The following is a 23,659-nucleotide window of genomic DNA, read 5'->3' as shown; positions in this document are numbered from 1 at the left end:
AAATAAATACAAGTTAGGAACTAAAATGCATTTAAAATCCCAGTGAAAACACAATGGACTGTTTAATAAAGGCCAGATTTAAGGAAATGATGAGAAGAAAGCTTGTCCCTCGATAACATGGTAAACGCATGTCAACATGGCTGCCATCGTGATTAAACGGAATATTACTGTGGTTACCAAAAATGTTAAATCGGTGACATTTACATGAAAGCACAATTGGTGTTTTTGTGAATTTTTTTTCTTCATCAACAGATTTTTTTTTTTTTTTTTTTTTTTTGCTGTTCTGGAAATAGAAAGTTCCCATGTCATTATTACTAGAGACCCCAGCATCCAGTCCAGACTCCAGCTAGACTGGCCCACCTAAGAATCTGACAATCTGCAAGAAAGAAGAAAAATGGGATGGCATAAATCAAATGGCATGCAGCAAACAAGTGAACAGACACAAATGCAAGATGACACACGGTACAGATGTAACACGGCGTTAAAAGTTCTGTTAAGACATCGAACGTGATGTCCTAAAGCTTGGCAGCTCTGTTGGTTTTAGTACGGCCAAGCAACAGGGACAGTTTAAAGCCAACTCTAGTCTACAATGAGAGCACATTCTACTGTTAAATGACACTTTCTACACATGCCAGTGGTGTAAACAAAAGTGAATGAAGGGCATAAATGCATGAGTCAAGAAAAGACTGACATGACGGCCGGTGAGGCCAGAGTCACCGCTTTACAACACGCAAACATAAGCGTGGAGAAGGAGAGAGAAACTTGGGTGAACCTCGAGAGTCTGCAGCAGTAGGAGCACCTGACCTTACCTGCTCGCTTTGAAACCTTTGAGCTTCTGTACAAAGAAGGCTTCGAGCACCTCGGCGCACTGAAAGAAGGGTGTGTCGTTGGGGTTGTAATAGCGACAGTTATCGAAGATTTTGGTCACGTCGGCCACGAACTCGGTGAGCTTGTGGTAATGTCGCTTTTGCAAGCGGGTTTCCATCGTGGAAAAGTCTGCAAGGGGACAGAGAAAGATGTGATTTTTCTTGAAGTATAATGCACCGAAACATTTCCGAAAAAGTAACGCTACCGTTCATTCTTACCCATTGGCTCCTTGATTACGCGATAATAATCAGGGGCGTCGTGGGGATCCACCGGTTCGAGGAAAGGCCATGCCATTTTGTGAGACTGTTGAAATAACAGGAAATGATTTTTGAAAATAGAGTAAAATACTAAAAACTATTTGCAGATTTTCTCTTAACGTCTTTAAGAAATTGCTTCATTTTCTGGATATAAAGTAAACTGAGATGAGAATGAAACAATACCTTTGAATCAGTTAATATTAAATCTCTAATTTTAGTATTTGAGAATACTGCTCCAGACCTTTTTAAAAACAATAAGACAAGATTTTAAAAGATCACCAGTGTTACCTAGATCAATATTAGTAGAAGCCATAAAAAGGAGATACTACCTCACACATCTTTTTCAATTTCATCCACACCCACTAAGTTTCCTTCCATGTCCCAGATATGTTAAACTATTACTTTGTGATATTCATTGTCTTGGGCACAGAATAATGTGAAAAAGTAGCCAATTCAATATTATTTATCTTTAAAAAAGAAAAGAAAAACAGCAAAGGAGAAAGTCACTTCAAAAGCAGATATTAGGTGAGGTTTTTATAATACCCATTTGCAGTGTTTATAATTTTATTCTAATCGTTTCCTTTGACTTTGGTCATTTTCGTACATTAACCACTTCTTGTTTTTCAGCCTTCCTGTAAAGCCCTTCCTTATTTTGCTTGTAGTTTATATTTATTGTTATTAAGCTATCCCGACAAACACAGGTTCCATACCTGTAACGAGCGCAATATTCTTTTCAACCCCTCATTGTCTTTGTCCGTGAGCGGCGTGAGGACTGTCATGGCGTCTTCCGTCGACTGACACTGCGGGCAGACGTACACATCGATGTGATTGGCCTCACTCTGCAGGATGCCCACGCAGCGGCCGTGGTACCAGTTCTGGCAGCGGTCGCAGCCTATGTAGAATCTGTGGGTGAGAATTGGATACGTTGTGGTTAGCACACCAATGAAAAGGCTCCAGATGTGCGAAGCTGATGACAGTTGTGTGAGCTTTGTATGAGCCTTACTGTGATTCGTCATATGGCGTCCGGCAGATGCAGTACAGCTCCTCGTTGCTGGCTCCCTCCTGACCACGTTTGCAGTCGTTGCACACAAAGTCCTCCAACTTCTTGGCCTCTTTCTCTGTGATGCCGACGCATGCGCCGTGGAACCAGTTGGAGCAAAGGTCGCACCCGATGTAAAACCTGAGAGGAAAAGGTTGTTCATTTTCATCTCAATGAAATCATCACAACTGTCACCTGTGCAATGTAGTGGTATGTTGTAATGTAATCAAAACAGTTGAGCTTTTTTTTTTTTTCCCCCCAGAGAGCTTACTTCGACTCGTCGTAGGCCGTTTTGCAGATACAGTACAATTTGTTGTCCTTCTTATGATCCTTTGAGGTAGAAGACAGCTTCTTCTTCTTCTTGTGTTTGGATGAGCTTGAATCTCCGTCCTTGTCTCTGTCCCTGTCTTTGTCCTTTTCTCTGTCCCGATGTCTGTCCCGCTCCTTCTCCGTCTCTCGATCCACATCTCTGTCTTTGTCCTTGTCCTTGTCTTTGTCTTTGTCTCTCTCTCTACATCTGTCTCGCTCCTTGTCCCTGTCCCGCTTCTTGTCCTTGTCGTGATGCTTGTCCTTGTCGTGGTGCCTGTCCCTGTCTTTGCTTCTGTCTTTGTCCCTCTCCTCTTCCCTCTTGCGTTTATGGGATGATGACGGCGAGGTCGCTGTGAGGGTACTGTGAGAGGAATGTGTGGAGTGGGAGGGATGGGAGGAGTGAGAAGAAGCCGCCTTGACTGTCGCTGCAGCCGCCTGAGTGATGGCAGCTCTGGCTTTCTCCTTTTCTTTTTGTAGCCGGGCTATGTCCCGCCTCAGCTCCTCCTGAGAAGGAGACAACACATATAAGGTAATGTTTAGCACCTCTGGTTTACAGATTTCTTACACTCCGTACATAACCACCTCGATGGAGGAAGAGATGGCATTACCTGTACTTGCAGCTGCAGCTCCTTGTCTAGCAGGGCCCTCTTCTTCAGGATCTCCGCCTTCAGTTGCTCCTTGTGCTTGTACAGCAGCGCAGTCAGCTTTGAGGCGTTCTGTTTGGAGCGTTTCTGCTCCACCACCTCCTCCTTCTTCCTCTTCTTGGCCGCCTGCTTCTCGTCCTTCTCGATCTTGTCGAGGATGAACTTCATCACCTGGTTGCACACGATCATTCTGAAAACAGAGGACATTGCTGTTCAGTTGGTGGTGCAGTTATGTGGGGGGAGGGAATTCACTACACTTATATACTACATATTTCAGGACATATGGACAACAAGAGTGGAATGAATACCATGAAAATACCACAATCATCCAACATTTGTCTTTAAGCCCCACATTTCTGTGATTATTAAGCCCCAAACCTCTGGTTCTCCTCTCTCTCAGCTGCAGCCAGGGTCTTCCTCTGTTTCAGCTGTTCCGCTGTAGCGTTCTGCTTCACAACCACCTGACAACAACAACAACAACAACACTATCTGTAAATATTTAAAGTTTCTAGATGCTCTAAGAAATGAATCACTGTGAAGTTATCTCTTTGAGTCCCACCTGCTTTTGGATACCATCCCCGGGGCTAACGGCCTGCAGATTCTGCTCTTTCGGTTCCTTTTTAACCTCCTGTTGTTTCTTCTTCTTTGGTTTTTGTTGCTGTGGCTGCTGTGGTTGTGGTTGTTGCTGTTGTTGTTGCTGCTGCTGCTGTTGTTGTTGTTGTTGCTGTTGTTTGTTGTTGTTGTTGTTGCTGCTGTTGCTGCTGCTGCTGTATTCTCTGGAGCTGCTCCTGGACACTCGCTGGTGCCTGTATGGTCACCATGTTCTGGATTTGGTGGGCCTGGATTTGCCCCCCTGTTTGCTGGATCTGGATGGGCAGCTGCAGTTTGATCTGCTGGGGAACCGTGCCGCCCTGCTGCTGTGCCTGGATCTGGGCTTGGATCTGAGCAGCGACATGGGGTGGCAGAGCTGAGAGAAGCTGGACAGGCTGTTGGAGACCTGGAACGGTGATGAGCTGATGCCTGATAGGGGACTGGACCTGAAGCTGAGGCTGCCCTTGAACTTGAGTTTGGTTCTGAGGCTGGAACTGGACTTGGAGCTTAGCTTGGACTTGGGGTTGGGCTTGGACCTGAAGCTGTTGCTGGACCTGGGTCTGCTGCGGTGACTGGACTTGAAACTGGGGCTGGGTTTGAGCTTGAGTTTGAACCTGGGGTTGCTGCAAGGTTTGTGGTTGTGGGTGAACCTGGCTCTGTTGCTGGAACTGGACCTGAACCTGGGGATGGAGTTGGGTTTGGATCTGGGGCTGTAGCTGAGTTTGGGCCTGAGACTGAACCTGGGGTTGAGATTGGACCTGGGGCTGTTGGGTAGCCTGGGGTTGGGTTTGAAATGAAGCCTGTACCTGGGGGTGGTACTGAGGCTGGACCCGTGTTTGGAGCTGGGCCTGAACCTGGGGCAAGGTTTGATTTTGGGTTTGGGACTGAAACTGCACCTGAGGTTGAGTTTGAGCAAGGGGCTGTACTTGGGCTTGGGGTGGTTGCTGAGTTTGTGGCTGAAACTGAACCCGGACTTGGGGGTGGCTTTGGGCTTGCGCCTGGAGATGGGGTTGAGCCTGAATGTGTTGCATTTGTTGGACTTGGCCAAAGGGTTGGACCTGAATCTGCGCACGGATCTGGGCTTGACGCTGGGGTTGAAGTTGAGCAAGGGTTTGGGGCTGGAGCTGAGGCTGTGGGGGTCTGACCGTAGTAACAACAGAAGAGACTGGTAAACCCATGTGAACCTGCACTGCTGAGACTGGGATTTGAGACACCTGCTGCACGGATACAACAGTAGGGTGCTGGATGAGTCCTTGAGCTTGAGGAAGAAGAGCTGCTTGAGGCAGAGGGGTCACAGGTGATGAATGCATGGAGACTGATGCAGAGGCGGGTACAGTGGCCATGCCGGGTGTCTGCGCTGGAGCTGCAGCCTGCTGGGCTGGCTGAACAGGGGTCCGAGCTTGAGATAAGGCCGGAGTCCAAACCTGGGGATGACCTGCCCTCTGCTCTGTCAGAGCTACAACAGGACAGAGAAGTAACAACAAGCAATGCATTACAAGAAAAAAGTCAACCATTGTGTATAGACAAAAAACAGGATGCTGTTAATGTGTGTTTGTGGGAACTGTGTTGGGTTCTTTACCTGGCACTGAGGGTGTTGTTGAAGTGGCGGTGACTGGTGTGACAACAGCGTTGGCCACAGCGGCATGAAGGGGAACAGGAGCTGTGGCCTGGATATGGGTGAGAGCTTTGGCTGGGGATGGGACGGCGATGTGGCTGGACACAACGGCTACCACGGGAGCAGAGACGGGAGCGAGGGCTGGGGTTGGAACTTGGACAGGCGAGGGAAGAGAGTGAGAAGCGGGCGCTGTAGCGGCAACTTGGGTGGCGGACTTGACTGAAAGCGGGGCTAAAGCGGGGGCATGGCTGAAGACATGAGTCTGGATCTGGGCCTGAGGTGCGATATGTCCCGGGACAGGCAGCGACACTGCAGTTTGGGTTTGTGTAGGGAATGAGCCCGGGGTGAGGGTGGAGATTTGGGTTTGAACAGGGGTTGAGGCTGAGGCAAAGACTGTCTGGGACATAGCCGGGCCGGCATTTTGTGCCGGGGAAGGCACAGATCTTGCCACTTGGGGTTGTGCGGGGACAGAGACTGGTGTGGAGGATAAAACCTGTTTTGAGGCCTGCGCTGCAACGTGAGGCAGGGCCGGCACAGGAGTGGATACTTGAGGTTGTGCAGGGACTGATAACGGGGTAGTAGCGGCTGCAACTTGGGTTTGCACAGGAACCGTTGGCGCCAAGCTCGGCATATGTGTTATGGTGGGTAGAGGGGCTGCCATTTGGGTTTGGGCCAGGGCCGAGGGAGTCGTCTGGACCTGCGCGGGGATTCTGGCTTGAGATGGTGTTGACATTTGGGCTTGAGGTGTCTGTGTGGGTGCTGAAATTGCAGCTGACGAGGATGGGGGGATGGGAGTGAAGAGGAAGCGCTGGACTTGGCCGTTGGGCATGGCTGCCTGCATTAGCTGCTGACCAGGAACGGGGATGACTGTTACACCCTGTGGGATGATTTGCAGCTGTCCCTGGGTCTGGCCCTGACCCTGGATCACCACCGTCAGACCTGGGTTTCCACCCTGTTAAGTCGTAGACAAAAGGAGTCTTGCCTTTAGCTAACATTGATATAATTCTCTCATGAGGACTTCAAAACATTTCAAGACTTTCACGACGGGAGAACAAAAACGTATTTTAGTAGGGCGGAAAAGGCATAAAGAGAAAAAGGCAATAAAAGAAAATGTGTCCTCACCTGAGCACCCTGTGTGAGCTGCATGAGCTGTGCCATGGTGAGTTTAACTTGACCCTGCTGTGGTCTGTTTGTCTGGGAGGAAGCTACAGGTGACTGTCCAGGTGCTGTGGTCGCTGCATGAGGTGTTGTTGCAGGACCAGCTGCCCTCTGAGCAGCAGTCGTCTGCACAGGTGTAGAAGCAGGACCCATCTGTGTCACAGACGGCTGAGGTTGGCCTGGAGGGGAGCGAGTAAGAATGTTATATTTGTAAGTAATTAGCCACAATAGGCTGTAGACATTCATTTGGGAAAATAAAATGATCAGTTAGATAGAACACCTTGCTGAGCCAAGGCTGGAACTTTGGCCATCGCTATGCCCACAGAGGTAGACTGGGTCTGTGACTGGCTCATCGTTGAAACATGCCCCATTTGGCCTCCTGTTGTGACGACCTGGAACACAAAGCAAAAGGTAAAATCATCAACCATTGCGGTTAAGATTTTCCCTAGCTTCAAGCCTAAACTGAAAAGGACAATGGGATAGACAAGAGACCTGCTGTGTGGTTGAGGAGGTGCTGGCTCTGAGGTTGATGTTGCCAGTCGTAGGGTGTAGTGTGCTGTACGTCCTAAGGTTTGCAGGGGGCCCAGATGGGAAAATGCCCAGGACTTTCTGCTGGACTACACCTGTTGATTAGCACAATTATGTAAGGATTGAAGCAAATATGAATTGGGTACATGCAGAGATACATATCAAGGACGTACAGAAGCGGCGAGGCATGCACTGTGTGTGGGGAAGAACATTAAAGCAATTGAAAAAGAAATAAGCTTCAGTTCATGAGAGAACTGTAGGTTATACACAAAAAACTGCAACCTAATTTTCGGTCAGAGAAGCTCTTCCATAAAATAAAATAAATAAATAAAAAAAAAAAACTCATCCATGCTCAGCGCCAATAGAGTTTGCCTGCCACATGACACTGTTCCATCCATTTTGGAGTGCAAGTGTAAGCACAAACCAGCGGCAATGGATGACACCCGTGCTCCCTACCTCCTTGTGTGGTGGGCAAGTTGAGCGTGACAATCTTGCTGTTAGCGGGGAGCGGGAGTTTGGCGGCGAGGACCTGGCCAGCCACAGTCACTGGGCTGCCAGCGATCTGGAAGGTTTGCGCGGAGGTGGCGACGCTGCTAGCCACGGTGGTCACCGAGCCAACGGAGGCTGCAAGACACACCATGCCACCTGCAGTCACGCATACCCACAAGGGCCACCCGCGATAGCCAGTCTACGGCTGTGGTGTCCACCGGAAGGTTTGAGTCAACGAAGAGGCTGACGCTTTTGAAATTTAGGATTATTGTTTAAATTTGGATGACACACAAGCTCTCCTGTGTCCATTTCAATTGAAAATTCTGTTTTAACAGGGCTGAAAGTGGACACCACAAGCCATCATTTTGGCAAGCGTTTACACATTTATTAATGTGGCAAATTGACACACAAAAAAACTAATAGTTGTGTAAAGTGATACCAATGGTTGCCTTCTTACAAACTGAGATGGCTGTCAAACAGCGATTGGAAAAAAAGGAACAATGAAAAAGAAAAGAAAAAGGGAAAACCCCAAAGGAAGTGTCTTGAGACAAAGTCGATTGTCTGCCTGCCTCTAACAGATGATGGATGAGAATGCGCACAACCATTCTACGTAGGATTTCTGATGGGTTCATTCAAATTATCCTCGCATTCCGGCTTACCTGAGGTGTTGTTGGTCTGACCCTGCTTGACCCAGGAAGCAAAAGACTGATGGAAGTTTTTGTCTTGCTGGAAGGAAACAGGAGAGCCCAGTTTGGAGGCCAGGACCATCTTAGCTCCAGATGTGACCTGACCTGTCCTCTGGACCATGAAAGCTGGGGTGCTGGGAGTACTGGCCGAGGTGGTGGTGGTTGTCGTGGGAGTGTTGGAGGGTGTACCCGGCCTCTGCTGCTCCAGACGTTTCTGTTAGAACATTTAAAGACATTTAGAGAATTTGTTGACCTCAAAGAGTGTCGCTCTAACGAAGAGCCTATCAAACCAGAAGAATCGACACCTGTGTGTAAGTTGTTCCCACCTGCTGGGCAGCAAGTCTGGCCTGCTTCAGCTGATTTTCCAAATGGGCCTTGACTTCCTCTGCTGTCTTCAGACTGCTGCCAGTCTTGGAGGAATCAATACCCTGGGACTTTTCCCTCTCCAATCTGTAATGGCAAGGAAAAAAAGGTGACAATCAGGTAAATCCGTGCCCGATCAGAATAATTCAGTGTTCCCCAGAGGAAGCTTGCTGTGCGTTTCTCACCTTTCAGAAAACGCCCTGATCTCCCACAGCTCCAGGTCCTCTTCAGCCACCCATGTCTCCACAGCTACAGGCCCAGTCAGCTTGGCCGGCTCGTGCTTCTTTGGCCTCAAGGCGCTTGAGCGCAGGCCTTTCCTCTGTGGAGTGGGCGTTTCTATTAATGGGAATAGAGAAACAAACTTTATTATAATAGTTATGCTTATAAAATGGTTACCAAAACTACAAAAACCTGAACAATGTTTATTTAATTCAAATCCTCCATTGTTTCTGATGTTAGCTTTTACCTTTGGGAGTGTCTCTGTTTCCGAGGGGACAGATGATCTTCCTGATGCAGTACTCTGAGCGGATGCCGTAAGGCCCCACGTCTCTCCGTTTTATGATCTCTGTCGTGGTGATGTCTGTCTCCGTTGTTTCTGTGGCATGAAAAAAATGAATTGTCACAATTATTTCAAATGGCAGCAATTAATTGTTAATTAACTACGAGCACTCATTCAAGCATTGGAAGGTGGACATGCCAATGTGTTGTTGACAGATATAGAAGAGATAAAGAAAAGTAATAATAATAATAATAATAATAATAATAATAATAATAATAAGAAGAAGAAGAAGAAGAAGAAGAAGAAGAAGAAGAAGAAGAAGAAGAAGAAGAAGAAGAAGAAGAAGAATAAGAAGAAGAAGAAGAAGTTTTATGTTTGAAATAGAAACAAATGTAAGAGAGGCACAAAGAGAAGATCACCCAAAGCAAGGGAAAAAATCAGTACAGGTGAAGTTGTCAGGCATTGTCTGACCTTTCCGTGTCGTCCCTACAGCAGCAGACGGCTTAACAGCCATGTCGTCCCACCTCAGGCAGGCCCACAGCAGCCTCAGCATCAGGCTGACCCCAGCCAGCGACCTCACAGTCTGGAGACGGTACCTGAATGGGACGAAGTCATAACACAACATGAGCTAATAATTCCAACAACAGGAAGTTAGTTACATACACAATTGTATTTAGTGTATTTGTATTTTAACATCGGCAATATTGTGCTCACAAAACAAACAAGACGAAAACTCATCAGCAATGGCGAGTGATGTCATTTATTAGTGTCCTAGCCAAAGTTAGAATATCAAATGATAGAATTGTTACAAATAAAAGATTTTCACAGGACTATTGTAAACGTGTATTAAGTGCGAATTCTAAATGTCATTTTTAAGCGGCCCCAACAGTGTGAAAAGATCTAAATGTGTTACCAACCTCCAGGTGATACCAAAAGTGGGACGAGGTGAGGGGTAGGGCCATATATCCAGGGCCGGCTTGGCGTTGTAGTTGAAGATGGGCACCTCTCTGATGCCGGCCCTCCTCGCCATTCTCTTCAGGTCGTCATTCGGCAGGATGAAGATGCTCTTCTTGCTGCTCTTGGTGACAAACTTGCGGTAGGACGGCAGGGCAGTCCCCGAGCGGGCCTTCCTGGATTTGGAGAACCTGAGAAGGCTGACCCGGTCTTTGGTGGAATACTCTTTACTAATCGTCATGGAGCTGGTTGAAGGGCCCGTCTTGGTGTCGGCTATTGGAAGTCTAGTCCTCTGAGGGCCAGTTGCCCTGGAGCTGGGCTGGTTGGTGGTGATGGTGGTGGTTGCAGAGGAGACTGCGCTGCTTACTGCTTGAGTTGTCACATCAGACTTAATGATCTTGCTGGACAGGTCAGTTGATGGGACATTTTGGGACTCTGTGGTGGTATCAGCTGAGGACGGCAAACCTTTGCTACTGCTGTTACTGTCGACACTATTACTATTCAGGCAAGAAGGGCTTGAAGATAGAAGCTTAGCAGGCACTGTCCCGTCACTATCCATGGCCACATCCACAGTCTTATTGAGAGAATCTCCTTTCTCTGCCACATGGTTCTCTAATTTCAGGACTTTCAGGGGAGGTGGGTGACACAAGTCTGTGACATCATTTTGCGAGAGGTTTCCATTCATCAGAGACTTGACAGGCTCCTTGACATCCCCTTGGTCACGACTGTCTGGGTCTGAGTTGGTGTTTAAGTCTGCAGGGTCGGTAACCCCAGTTTTCCCATTGACCTGCACAGGACTGGTCTTGCTTTGGTCTACCTCCATGCTCTGTCCACAGCTTTGCTCCATTTCCTCATATCCACGTTTCTTAGCATTCTCTCCCACTCGAGCAACCTCTAGCTTCTGTGTTTTTTCTTTGCTTTCTATTGCACCTGATATACAATTGTTTGTACTGTCAGGCACCGTGCTTGACAGGGTTCCTCCGTTCACTTCTTTGTGAGCTAAGGCCTCCCCGCAGTTCCCCTGCACAGCATTTACCTCCGGCTGTTTGCTGTGGTTAGGTTCTGTGGTTTCCGATTTGACATCCATGTCGGCCTTTATCTGCGTTTGCTCCTGCTCAAAGTTCAGCTTTTTAACCACCTGGTCTTTCACTTGAGGGCCCTCCTCCTTCTCTTTCTTTACACAGGGGGTCACAGCAGGCGGCTGTTTCCCTAATGTGGATCCTTCTGTCTTAAACGCGGATGTAGGCTTTGTGGCAGCCGTTTTGGAAAGCAGTGCCGCCTGTCTCATTCGCTCAAGCCTCTGCTTCTCCTCCAAGGTGAACTGTTTTACCCGCCGCTCCAAAAGCCCATCCAGTTTGGAAGGCTTTACTTTCTTCTTATAAGCTGTCCGCAGCTGGAAGCCCTCGCTGACATTCACAACATCATAGTAGGTCTTTGATGCAGTGGTCTCCTCACTCTTGGGTTGTTCAACTTTCTGAATTGGTTCTTCCCTCACAGGCGACTCAGAGGGCGAGGAAGAGTCTTTGTTCTCAGCTTTATCTATAACAAAGAGTCACAGAGGTCAGTGGGTGATGGGAACACACATCTGTGCACAAATAGCATCAAGGGAAATCCAAAAGATAAAAGGAGAGAAAATTTGATCTAAAAAATGTACCTTTCTCGCCACTTGAAACAGCAGTTTCTGAGCAGGGGTCAATCTCCATTTTTTCATTTTCACTCTTTTCTTCTACCGTCTTTGGCAGCTCCTCTTCCGTGGGTTTGTCTTCCTCTTTTGGGGTCTGGGGTTTGCAGTCTTCCTCTGATGAAGTGCTCTGAGAAGACTCAGTGATGGATGCTTGTTCAATGTCCCCGTGCGGTGGGTTCTGAGTTGTCTGCTTCTCAGTTTCCATCAACTTTTTCTGCTTATTAGTGCGAGCTGCTGCATTTTCCTTCCTCATTTTAGCTATGAAGACAGCAGGGGGAAAAAAATAATATGAGCCAAAAGTGCCAGCAGCAGGAGAATTTATTCAGGAAATATTGCTAGTTCAGCCCTTACCCTCAAGCTCTTTGCGGTAGTTTACATTTGTGTTCCCTGGTAGCTTTGGGACAAACCGCGGCACATGAGTCTTGCTGACCCAACTCCAGCCACCATATCCTGTCACTCTGTACTCCTCCCCTTTCTGCTTCCACACCTTGATAGAAAAACACAGAAGTGAGGCCCAAAATAACTCAGTTCCAGATGAAAAACCTCAACATGTAAACACATTCAAACTGTATTTGAGTATTAAATGTAAAGCAGCCATAAAGACATGATAAAGCTCTGTAACAATGTTAAGATACAAGGACTGCTTGTACACCGGAAGGTACCTCTGCAGTTGTCAGGGGGTACGTAGACAAATGCAGATTACGTAGCTTTACTTAATGTGTATAAAAACTAGTCTTAAAAAGTTAGCTGAAATAATAGACAAACAGCTGAAAAAGTTAGCTAAAAGCACAAGATAAATAGCTAAAACAGTTAGCTACAAGTAATGACTAAAAAGCCAACTAAAACTAATAGATAAACAGCTGAAACAGTTGGCTTAAAGTACAAGATAAATAGCTGAAGCAGTTAGGTAAAATCAAAGACAAAACAGTTGAACACTTAACAAAAACAATAAATAAACAGCTTAAATAGTTAGCTTAAAGAAATTAAAAAATGATATTAAAAGTAATTAATGAAAAGTTATTGCTAGTGAATCTGACAAGGCTGTGGCATCACATCTGATATAAACGTTTGGGAAGAACTGCTCTGGATCAGTATGCATGATTTAAAGCCTCCCCTATGGCTACAGGAGGAGGAGCTGGCTGACCGGTGAAAGACAATGTTATTTTACCTGGTGCTTAATGGGGATGGTGTACTTCACCCAGGTGGCCTGTTGGAGTGTCTCCTCATCCTCCAGCTTTTTCTCACGCTTTTTCACCTTCTCCTTGTCCTCCCGCTCCATGGAGGTCATACGATGTAGCCTGAAGCAAGAAAGTAGAGTACATCACCAAGATGTTAGGTGCAAGGGCAGCATTGAAACAGAAAAGTTATTATTGAAAGGAAATTCAAGGACTTTCTAGTACTTTTTCAAGCACTATTTTTTCTATTTTCAAAAAGGTTTCCAAAAAAGTGCTTGAATTTTTATATAAAAAAATCAAGTACTGGAATATCTTGAAAATAGCCCCTTATTAAACAAATTGCTCAAAAAGTCCACGACATTCAAATGGACAACATAATGCTGTCTTATATTTAGACCAACGTTTTGGTTGTGTGTGCATCTGTCCCCAGTTTATCTTTCTTTTTGAGAAAATGTATGACTGTATGCTCAAGGCATTAGATAAGTTCTCATTGAATATATGAATTGTACTGTAATATGAAAACATATACACCTGTAGGTAATATTTGAGCCTCAAACAGTGAAAAGTTGAAATTGGTGATTTGAACATGTACCCGACTAGTTTTAAAAGAGACAGACATTGATCACATCCTTTTTAATTTTTTTAAATAAGAAAATGATATTTGAGAAGGCACAGTACATTTTAATGTGCTACTAGTGTGAGTAGCCAACAGTTGTTTACCTTGTGTGTCCAAGAGAATCTTTCCATACAGGCAGCATGACCACTGGTTTGATGGCACACTCCAGTATGGCCAAGGCAAGAGCAAATTCCCTGGCCTTGCTGCACATCTGCACTGCTTTGTTCCAGTTGGTCCTAGAAAAGAGAGACACACTGTATGAGACAATAGATAACACATCACAACTGCATTTATCTTCCATAAAACGGTTGCAAGTCTTTGTACTAAACTAACCGGCTGAAGGGGACAGCTTAATACTTACGGTTGGGACATGAAAGTGAATCAACCTTCGGCAAGAAATGAAGTAAGCATATTTTCTTTAAGCACCCCACAGCTAGAGGAACGACATGCCAGATCATTGCAAGCATCACCCACAAAATACCTATGTTAATAAAAACTATTGTTGGTGGCTAAATCAATATGGATCTCCCACCACACTGAGATGTCTGGGTGAGGAATTCTGCTGCACTTAATAGTTAATTCATTCATTATTCAAGACTTTATATCAGTCCCTGCTTACCAGCTCAACGGCTGAAACAACAGTGAACTTCCTTAAAAGCTTCCGATTAACTTGATAGGAGTTGTACCTGTGCGATGCCCAGTTCGGATGCATAAATGGTCCAGGAACATTGGTCTCCAGCTGGATGATGGTGAGCCGCAGGGTGGAGACAGTCAGGCTCCGTGAACCGTAGATGGAGCCATTCCACTTGAACTCGGCCGCGGTGGTCAGGCTGAACTTGTGGGAGAGGTGGCGTCTCTTGTCGTGGTCCTCGCGGTGCTGGTGTTTGTTCAGGGCCAGGACGTTGGTGCTGTACTGGTTGTGGTAGACCCTGTATTTACCCTCCTGACCCAGTTTGAACAAGTTGTTCAAGTTCACCGTCAGTTCCCTTTTCAAGAAGCTGAGACGCGAAGACTCGCCGTCGAAGCGTACAGGAGATGACTGAAACGCGAGAGGGAACGTTACACTCAACTCAACTACGAGACATAAAAACACAAGCTGCTTTGTTCAGAATGTGCTCAACTTGTGGCTTTAACACTAGAGAAAGGAAAGTTTTGATACATGTTCCGAAACATAATTTTTCTGAGTACATACATACATACATACATACATACATACATACATACATACATACATACATACATACATACGAGAACATTTCTCTTCAAAGCCTTTTTTTATTTGCAGTATTTATGCTAACAAAGAACTTTTTGTTTGTTGCCTGAATAAGATACAGGACCCTTGATGCTATGGAATCAAGGTAGTCTTTTTTTACTCAACTTTTCTTTCATTTTGAAACAGATTTCCTAAAATAAATGCAGAATTAAAAAATTTTTTTGTTCTTGACTGCAGTTGGAAGAACGACGGCTCACCTCTTTGCTGCCTCTGGTCGTTCGGTTATTCGATTCCTGTCTTGCCGGTCTCCCATTATCGCTCTTGACCCTGTTTACATACTCGTCTGTCATTCAGAGAGCAGAGGACAGAAATGGATTCAAACAGAGCCAACGACACACAGCGATTCCAAAGTCGGTGTTAATCTACTTTTCAAGGACCAACGAGTCTCGCTCATGTTTACCTGTCCCATCCTGGCTGGTGAAAGAGGACTGGGAGGACGGATCAGCCAGGTCGGGGTGCTCTGGTTTCTGGAGGCCTGAAACCTGGCTGCTGCCACTGCTCTCCTCTGGTTGAGATGACCGCGGCTGGGGCTGATCTTTGGAGATGTCAGGGCGTTTGTCCTCACTGCTGGACTCGGCTTTCACACCTTCGTCTACAAGGGGGAAAAAAAGTCCGGAAAGACTGAGTTCAGGAGTAAAATCTTAGAGATACAAGGAGGGAAACCGAAAGACGTTACATTACAAGCAATGTGCTTTAACAAACAGCTGGCAGCTGTGGAAACAAACAAAATGACAATACTGACATAATATAGCTTCTCAATATAGCTTGGTCAGACCTTGTTTAATGTAACACCAGGTCTCAAGAATTTTCTAGGAATTTTTTTCCTAAACAAATAATCTTTAGTGGACCAGTAAGTGCTTCATCAGTCCAGTAAGGCTTACAAAACCAAACCCATCATGCACAAGAAAGGCTCCACAAACCAAAAACAAGCTGGGCACTTGCTGCAAAGCCAAATCAAAACACCAGCTCTGCATTTGAGTTGTTAGGAGAGAGAGAGTCTTGCATGTTTATGCAGCTCTTTGTTGACAAGGTAGCAGGTGGGGCTTCCAGGCAGAGGGCCTTTTGTTTGGGCAACAGGAACCAAACCAAATGCCCATAAATTGGAAAGAGAATAAAGAGCTGGTTGTGACAGGCGTGGCTTGCTAGCTGCTGCCAGGGACGCCGTCTAGAAAGGTGCCAAAACCACGCTTTTTCAAGACCGCAAGCATGGAGACGACATATAGCACGAGGCAAGAAATGAATGCAGCAAAACATGAAGGCTACCGAAGCAGGCGCTGCATGCAACAGCTTTCATGCTTAAGACAAGATGAATGGCAGAAAACGGCCAGCAACAGCATGAGGTCTCTGAGCTGCTGTGAAAGGGAATCTGAAAGGGACCAGGTTAATAATGGTCACTCCAGTGTTACATGAGTGCTGAGAGAGCTACGATGTTTTGGTGGAGCTGCTCAAAGAAATGAGTTGACTTATTCACCCCAGTTATGAGTCTTTTGTCTGAAATGTACTTTTCTTCCAGGTTAAAGCACAAAAGTCCTCTTTCACAGTGTGTGCCATCCTAGAATCAGAAAAATTAAATGTAGGAAAACACAATCCTCCGCTAGGTAATATGTGATGTGAAATGGTCAGAGTCTCACAATAATGTGTTCAAAGTCATGTGAAACAGACACAAACTGTCTGAACTGAAGCAAAGTATGACCAGTGATACAACATTTGTGAGTAGCATAGCAGCATATGATGCTCAAACCCTGAGGGAACGGTCAAACTTGCTTCAGACAGAATTTTGGATGGATATCTGAACCTCATACACGTGGCAGAGGTATAAGAAAACAAAACAAAAAAAATCAAAGCACTGGAACACCTACACCCACCTCAATATTATGCCAGCTTTGACAGGGATTGTGTACACTTCACTAATTAAAGCCTCCTCCAAGGTCTCACAGTTCAGTTTCATAACAATTCATCCAAAAAGCAAAGCTTGGAACACCTCCTCAAGTCCAAATAGAATACAAAATGACAACAAAACCATCATTTAAAGAATTACTTGAAACAAGATTTAGTTTTCTGCCTGTCTACAAAAACTACATATGTAAAAGATACTGAAAATGTAGACACCAACAGAGCAAATGAGAAGGACGAACAGGGCAGAGAGTGGTTAGTGGGCAACCAGCACAGACAAGCAGACAGACGAAGATGGATGCGCGGCCCGGCATGAAGTGGAACGGTGAGTTGATTGGCTAGCGATGCTGCTGGTAGCTGGAAACCGGAGGTAACATGAGTCCGTCTTTGACTCCGAGTACCTGTCCTTTCCTGCTTTGCCACTGGAGGGGACTCCCCACTCTCCTGGCTCTCAGAGTGAGCGGGCTGCGTTTCCCTGTTGGTTTCGAGGGACTCCGTTTTAGGCACGGCTGCATCCGTGGCGACCGAGCAGGAGCTAGGGTCAGACATGCAGCTCTCCTCTGCAGCAGGGTGAACCGTGGCTGCTGTGGTGTGACATACATACACAGGGCGAACGGCACCAGTGGGGTGACAACACTGTTTAGAAGAAAGTCAAGTACTACCTTGTATTCTTGGGACTTCTGTTCAGGAGTTACTTTTGGAAAAATGGCGCTTAGAAAATGAGAATGATGATGAAGTTTTCTTTTACCTTGTGAACTAGCATCTTCCTTGGCCTCGGAGTCTTTGTGCTCGCCGTTGTCGAGCATCGAGGTAACGGTGTCCTCCGCTGTCTTAACAGAGCCCGTTTCTGCTTCCTGCTTTGGGTCCTCTGCTCGCCTCTTTGCTTCCTGTGCCTCCCGCCGGACCTTCATGTGTTCCATGACTACATCTAAAAAGGAAAGAGGAAAATATTCATTTTTAAAAGAAACATATGGCAGCAATTACATAGCAATGCATCCCTGTATCATTTGAAGAAAATGTAAATGCTCTGTGTTTAGAAACTGCTTTTTCCAAGTTTGGACGACAAGTAGAGAAGTAAAAAGACAACATAAGGATTAATAAATTATTTAGTTTCACATTTAAAGGAGTTTGAAGTATTTCATAAATACAGTCCATACTATGAGGGAACAAAAACTTTAAAATTTTGTAAACTACAATTACTTCCTCACATTGTGAACATTGTTTGCTGCAATTAAAATAATCATAAGCAGCTAACTAATTGTTTGTTGATTAATCTGCCAATTAATCTTGAATCCTTCTATAAAAGTAAAAACATGTATATAAAAAAAAAAGTTAATATTTCAAGGTTGTGTTCAACCATCAGTCCAAAAACTAAAGATGTACAAATTATGATCACATATGTTTAAAAAAGCAACAAATCCTCACATTTGATTATTTCAGGTATTTTCGATTGATAAATTAACTAATTTTTTCAATTTTTCAACATATTAAATAAGCATTTTACCAGCATCTGGATTAAAACATATTTCATCGATAAAATACTGCTGTTATTCTGACAAGCTATGTACAAGTCAAGAAACATAATAACATAGAAATAATGTGAATTTGTTCTGAGACACTAGCATATCTATAACTCAGTCGACCCAGCAAAGAGAGCTCCAAGACAAGGCAGATTTTCTATCCTCAGATGGCCAAAATCTCTAGATGTAATCTCCTGTCTGTCTAAACATGTTTATCAACAACAGTTTTTCACTGGAACAGAAAGAGCTGTGTCAGAACAATCTTAACTGAAGAAATGCAAGGAGTGGGCAGCACCAGCAGCAGGCTTTTAACTGACAAAAAAATACAAGCAACAACACCAATAAATCACTTAGGACAGGGGAGAAAAAGCATTGCGATGGCTTCACAAAAACATCTCTTCTTCCATTTAGGGCTAGAGAATACCTATTCAAACCTCTGGTTTCTGACAGGATGCCAGAGGTACGTCCCCCCAATAAAACATGGCACCAGTTAGATTGGTGACAGACGCAGGAAAACTGTTACGAGACCAGACATGGCAGCCTGTCAAACACGAACAGAAACTGCTGGCTTGGTAATCAGAAGCTTTGTGAGAGGAGGAAAAACAGTTGCTTGATGTCTGTAGAGAGAGTGAAGTGGGAAGAAAAAGGTAGCGCCTAACATTAGTGAGTCAACGGTCATCATGGCAAAGCACTACTGCCTCAGGGGAGGAACTATTTTATCTGAAGCTTTGATAAGACCGTTTGAGAGTGCAACCCTTAAAGGACACAAACACACACACAGATATACATGTACTCCACATCTAAAGTCGCATATGTTAGCATGAGTCGCTGCCAGATCAATGTTTATCCCTTCAAACACTGCTCACATGAACATCATCCTACTCACATGTTCCACTACAAGATTACGCTCGTACAAGGTTCAAGTTTGAGACAAGACCCTGTAGAATCCGTACCGTTGGCAGCAGAGAGGTAGGATCTATTGTTTCCGCGGGCTTTGTTGGTGAGGTCTTCCGTGATGGCCATGTGGGCAAGCACCTCCTCCTTCATCTCCTCCAGGGTGGCATGGAGGTCCATCTCCCAGTACTGCCGATCCAGGCAGTCCATGAGCTCCTCCATCTGCGCCTTGGTGCTGTAGTACCAGATATTTTTCTTCTCGTGCTCCGCGTCCACCTCGCTGGGGAGTGAGAACAGGACAGGCTCTTAGATCGTCAAATAATACAAAATAACCATATTACTTCCTAGTTTTAGAATTGAACTGATACAATACAAACTTGGTCACTGTATGACACATTGTAGATTTTTGTGAGTTTTAACTTTGGTTAAAGAAACATTATATTCTATTTTTGGGGTTCTTTGTGTTGGATTAAATCAATCTGTTGAAATACCTCTATATAAAAAGGCAGACTGAACCCAGTACAAGAAAGCTTTTTTTTTTTAATAAAAAAAAAAAAAAAAAAAAAAAGAAATCTATTTCCATACAAGAATTAAATTGCACTAGCAAGTTAATTCATACAAAGTGATAACAGCCATTTATGAATAAATTAAGATAATGGGGTTCAAAATCATACTGAGTGTCAAGGACAGGTCATACTGTGACTATAGCAGACTCCTTTGAACCCAAATCAAAACCATTAAAAGGCTGTCTCAGAATCTGTCTAACTATAAGTCTGATATAAGAATTATTTTTTTTTAGATTGCGTGTCTCTTCTATAATCTTTAGTCATTCATGGGAGCATGTTGTCTCATTCTGCGCACCAACTGATCTTCTCTGCAACTTTCACTTTCACTCTCCAGCTGTTTCGAATTTCAACGTGGAACAGAACAAGGCATCTGGTAATGTGAGAGTACCTTCTGGGGAAAGTTAAATTCAACTGGCTTTTGTTTGCGCGCAGTCTATTATTTGACCCAATTTGGGGCCCATGTTTGTCATATTTAGAGTGAATGTGGGCTATTATTGAATATTTTCATAGTTCACGGGTGACATGCTACATCTCTATGGTGACATGTTGTCCATGGATGATTACTACACGTTTCCCACTGTGCATTGGGGTAAATATATGCTATTAATTACACCACTCGTAATGTACCTTGTAAGATACCTTCATACAATTAGGTCGAAAGCCCTATAATAATAAAAAATATGATTCAGTATTATGATGAAAATATATATATTGCTATATAGCAATTGTCAACTTGAAGTGTGTTGAAATGTTATGTAGTACATCTGACTAATCTCTTTACATATGTAAATAATTAACTGTGTTTTTTTTGTTTTATTTAGAAAACGATTTGTTTAGAAATTGGACAATGGAATTTTACAATAATAACAAAATGATTATTACAACTCACTTAAAGTTGACATATGATAACAGGGAGTTATTGCCCTCTATTTTGAACAACTTGTAAAAGGGCTGCAACATGGTAGTGTTTAGCTACCAGCTGGATACCACTGTATTGGTTGTTCTTTTGTGTGTTTTCTCTCTTTTTGTTTGGATAAGATTTGGTGATAACATCTGTATTGAATTGAGGAAATGAAGCCGTTGCCGTAGAAAGGTACTTCTAGTGGAGCAGAGAGGCAGCGATGGTCCTAACTTACACAATAATCCGTCGGTTTAGGAACCAGTACTTCCTCTGGTGGCGGTCGTATCCGATTGGCTCCTGGCGGATGTAGGGCCTGTTCTTCTGCACCTCCATCACACTGTCTGTGACACCCGGCACCTTGTGCGCCACACAGATCTCACATTGCCACTCGTCCTCAGGAACCTCCTCCAGTGGGGGTTTCACACACTCCAGGTGGTAGACTGCAAAGCAGGTCTCACAGCACAGCAGGTCGCCCAGCCGGTGACACACGCGGCAGTGGTCGTCGTACTGCATGCTGCCGTCGGACATCAGCTCCTCGCGGGCTATGTTGGTGGTTAGAAACTGGTCCACCAAAAACTGCAGCACCTTGATCTTACTTTCGAGTGGACCGTAGGGATACTCGTCCACCTCCTGATACGGCAGGACATGGTGGTACTCCCTGTCGCTCTCACAGTACGCCCGCAACACCTCGGGCCATGTCATGCCGTCGATAAAGTACAGAGTAGAGTTCACGCTGTCCTTGAGGTCAGCGGGGCCAAAGGTTGTGTTCGAAGTGTCCTCCTCACGTAGGATGACCTTCAACAGGGCGTTATGGGTCTCTGCTATTAAAGTACACTGCTCCTGGCCGACCAGTGCTGCACAGAAGTCCTCAAAGCGGAAGGGGGAGAGGCGCAGCACCGTGCTGAAGTTGCGCAGCACCTCGTAGATGGAGGCGGCGTTGAGCAGCTCCTCGCTAGGCACCAGGAGATCCTCGGAGGTGTCAGGAAGCTCAAGAGGAGGGATCTCCTTCTCCTCGAAGATGGGAGTGCGAGGTCGGGGAGCCCGTCCTTTTTTCCTACCTGTGGGATACACAAAGGATCTTAGTAAAACAATTTTGTACAGTCACAACACACACACACACATCACACATATAAAAATGTAAATATATATTTGAGGTACAGAGCCAAAATACTTTGATGTTAGGCCTATGTGGCAATAACCATCTTTTGGATGCAAATATATCAAACATGCAGCTGTATGGGGCACAGTTTCTAAATGTGGTTGTTATTCACGTTATTCTCAAACCTACAGGTGCAATTATAACGCCATAACCATTCAAAGAGACGAAATTCAACCTTCAGATTGTTTGAATGGTTTAAACTAGTAAGTGCGCCTCTTTGGAGGAGTCGGCTCCACACATGGCCAGTCAGTGTCACTATTAGCTTAATGAAGCGGTCTCGTCCTGCTGCATATAGGAAAACAGTAACTCTGCAGAAAGCTAATCACCTAAATGTTGTCCAGACCCCGCAGTATAACCCCTCTTTCTTGGTGTGGCAATAACTGTCATTTTAATGAGTTTTGGAGCGATTAATTAGTCCATTAACGAAGATGAAAGCGGCCAAAGTGTAAATATGACAGAAGCGCTAGCAACGCACTAAGTTAGCTTAGCTAGCTACTGTGTTGTTTTTTTAGTTTTTAAAACCAGCTTCAATTATAAACTATTCTTTACCTATGAAGCAGTGGTTGCTGACGGTCCCTATAAGTAGGTAAAGTTATCAAACGCTCAGGCTTCAGGCAGCTTGAGCTAATCTCACTTGCTAACGTTAGCATGCTAGCAGCGAAGTTGTGAACTTCAATGCAACTGGATTACATTTATAGTGAGAGGCAGCTACTCTGGAGGTGTGTGCGACCTGTGGGACAGACTGTGTGTGGGACAGACTGTGTGTCGGACAGACTGTGTGTCGGACAGACTGTGTGTCGGACAGACTGGTGGCATCACAGTGAGCTAATGCTAATGCTAATGCTAACCGATCAATCCACCTGCAGTAGCAGCGGACTGCGGCCTGTGTTCATACAGTCTGCATTCTCCATTTTGAACAATAACCTCACCACGAACCAGTAACCTGCATATAAATATTACATATATATATATATACTACATCAGTGTAGTGTTTGGTGTGTTTACCCGGAGTGCTGGCGTGTGTGCTCTGACTCCGAAAGCTACTCTCCGTACAGTAGCTGGCATCATCCGCCACCTCCTCCTCCTCCTCCTCCTCATCAAGACAGTCCGACTCCTCTTTCAGGGCCTCGTCCTCCTCGGATGGAGGTTCCTCCTCAACAAACTCGTCCTCCTCCGACCTCAGGCTGACTGCGTCGTCCTCCTCGTCGCTTTCGTGGTCGTCGTACACCACTGTTTTGGACGCAGTGGTCCGCTTCCCTCCACGGCCCCTTCCTCTGCCTCCACCTCCTCCTCCTCCTCCTCCACCTCTCCCTCGTCCCCTGCCCCGCGTTGACGTGACAGATCCCGCTTTCCTCTTCTTCGCCGCCTTGGTGGGCTCCCTTGTGGGGCTCTCCACGTCCTCGTCCCCGCTGTCCCTGAACCGGGGCTTCAGGTTCCTCCTCGGTCTCAACCCTCGGGCCTCTGCTTGTAGCGGTTTGGGCGGCCTGCCCCTTTTCCCTCTCATGTTAACCGAACTCTATTATGTTACAATCCCGATGTTTGCGTTGATTTAACCGACACGGATACGAGTGAAAACAGCCAACGTTCAAAGCTGGACCGGCGGGGGTTCGGACGGTGCAGAAACCCGGCAGAACCCTGACGTGTTTTCGGGTCGGAAAGCTCAAAACGTTACCCCGGCGTCCCGCTCGGGTTCGCCTAGAGCCGCCATCTTTCTTCTTCTCTGCCTCTCTGAACAAACAGCAGGAGGAGGAATCACGTGGTGTCCCTGCTCTCAGCTCGGTGGCAACAATGACCGAAAATGACAATCAGTCGCAGTTAGTTTCATATTATTTCATTTAATAGAAGTATATATAATGTTAGTTAGTTGTCAACCATGAAGGAAACCTTTAGTCGGGTTATAGCAGCTTCTGAGGGTTTATTGTGGACGGTGGGAGTAATGCAGATTATGCCATGCAAACAAGATACAACTATAATTAGTT

At 45.4% G+C, this 23,659-nt stretch overlaps 1 protein-coding gene across 1 annotated transcript; it reads right to left on the bottom strand.

Annotated features, from left to right (window-relative positions):
* Window positions 1-248: 248 nt before the first annotated feature.
* On the bottom strand, window positions 249-23,412 carry LOC129097944 (nucleosome-remodeling factor subunit BPTF-like). Its single transcript, XM_054606847.1, is given in 32 exon segments — window positions 249-376; window positions 810-996; window positions 1,086-1,170; window positions 1,835-2,027; window positions 2,128-2,304; window positions 2,435-2,976; window positions 3,081-3,306; window positions 3,495-3,577; window positions 3,676-3,852; window positions 3,854-5,163; window positions 5,287-6,274; window positions 6,445-6,659; window positions 6,761-6,872; window positions 6,973-7,103; window positions 8,157-8,397; window positions 8,510-8,633; window positions 8,732-8,882; window positions 9,013-9,141; window positions 9,517-9,641; window positions 9,963-11,538; window positions 11,654-11,941; window positions 12,035-12,170; window positions 12,852-12,981; window positions 13,579-13,710; window positions 14,161-14,513; window positions 14,945-15,030; window positions 15,148-15,339; window positions 17,042-17,224; window positions 17,389-17,568; window positions 19,114-19,334; window positions 20,757-21,579; window positions 22,686-23,412. Coding segments are annotated over 32 exon segments (10,011 nt in total). The 5' UTR covers window positions 23,185-23,412; the 3' UTR covers window positions 249-360.
* Window positions 23,413-23,659: the final 247 nt, after the last annotated feature.

This window comes from Anoplopoma fimbria, chromosome 11 (assembly GCF_027596085.1).
Source record: "Anoplopoma fimbria isolate UVic2021 breed Golden Eagle Sablefish chromosome 11, Afim_UVic_2022, whole genome shotgun sequence".
NCBI classification, from domain to species: domain Eukaryota; kingdom Metazoa; phylum Chordata; class Actinopteri; order Perciformes; family Anoplopomatidae; genus Anoplopoma; species Anoplopoma fimbria.
Note: the sequence above shows the minus strand (reverse complement) of the source record. Positions and strands in the feature narration are given on the sequence as shown.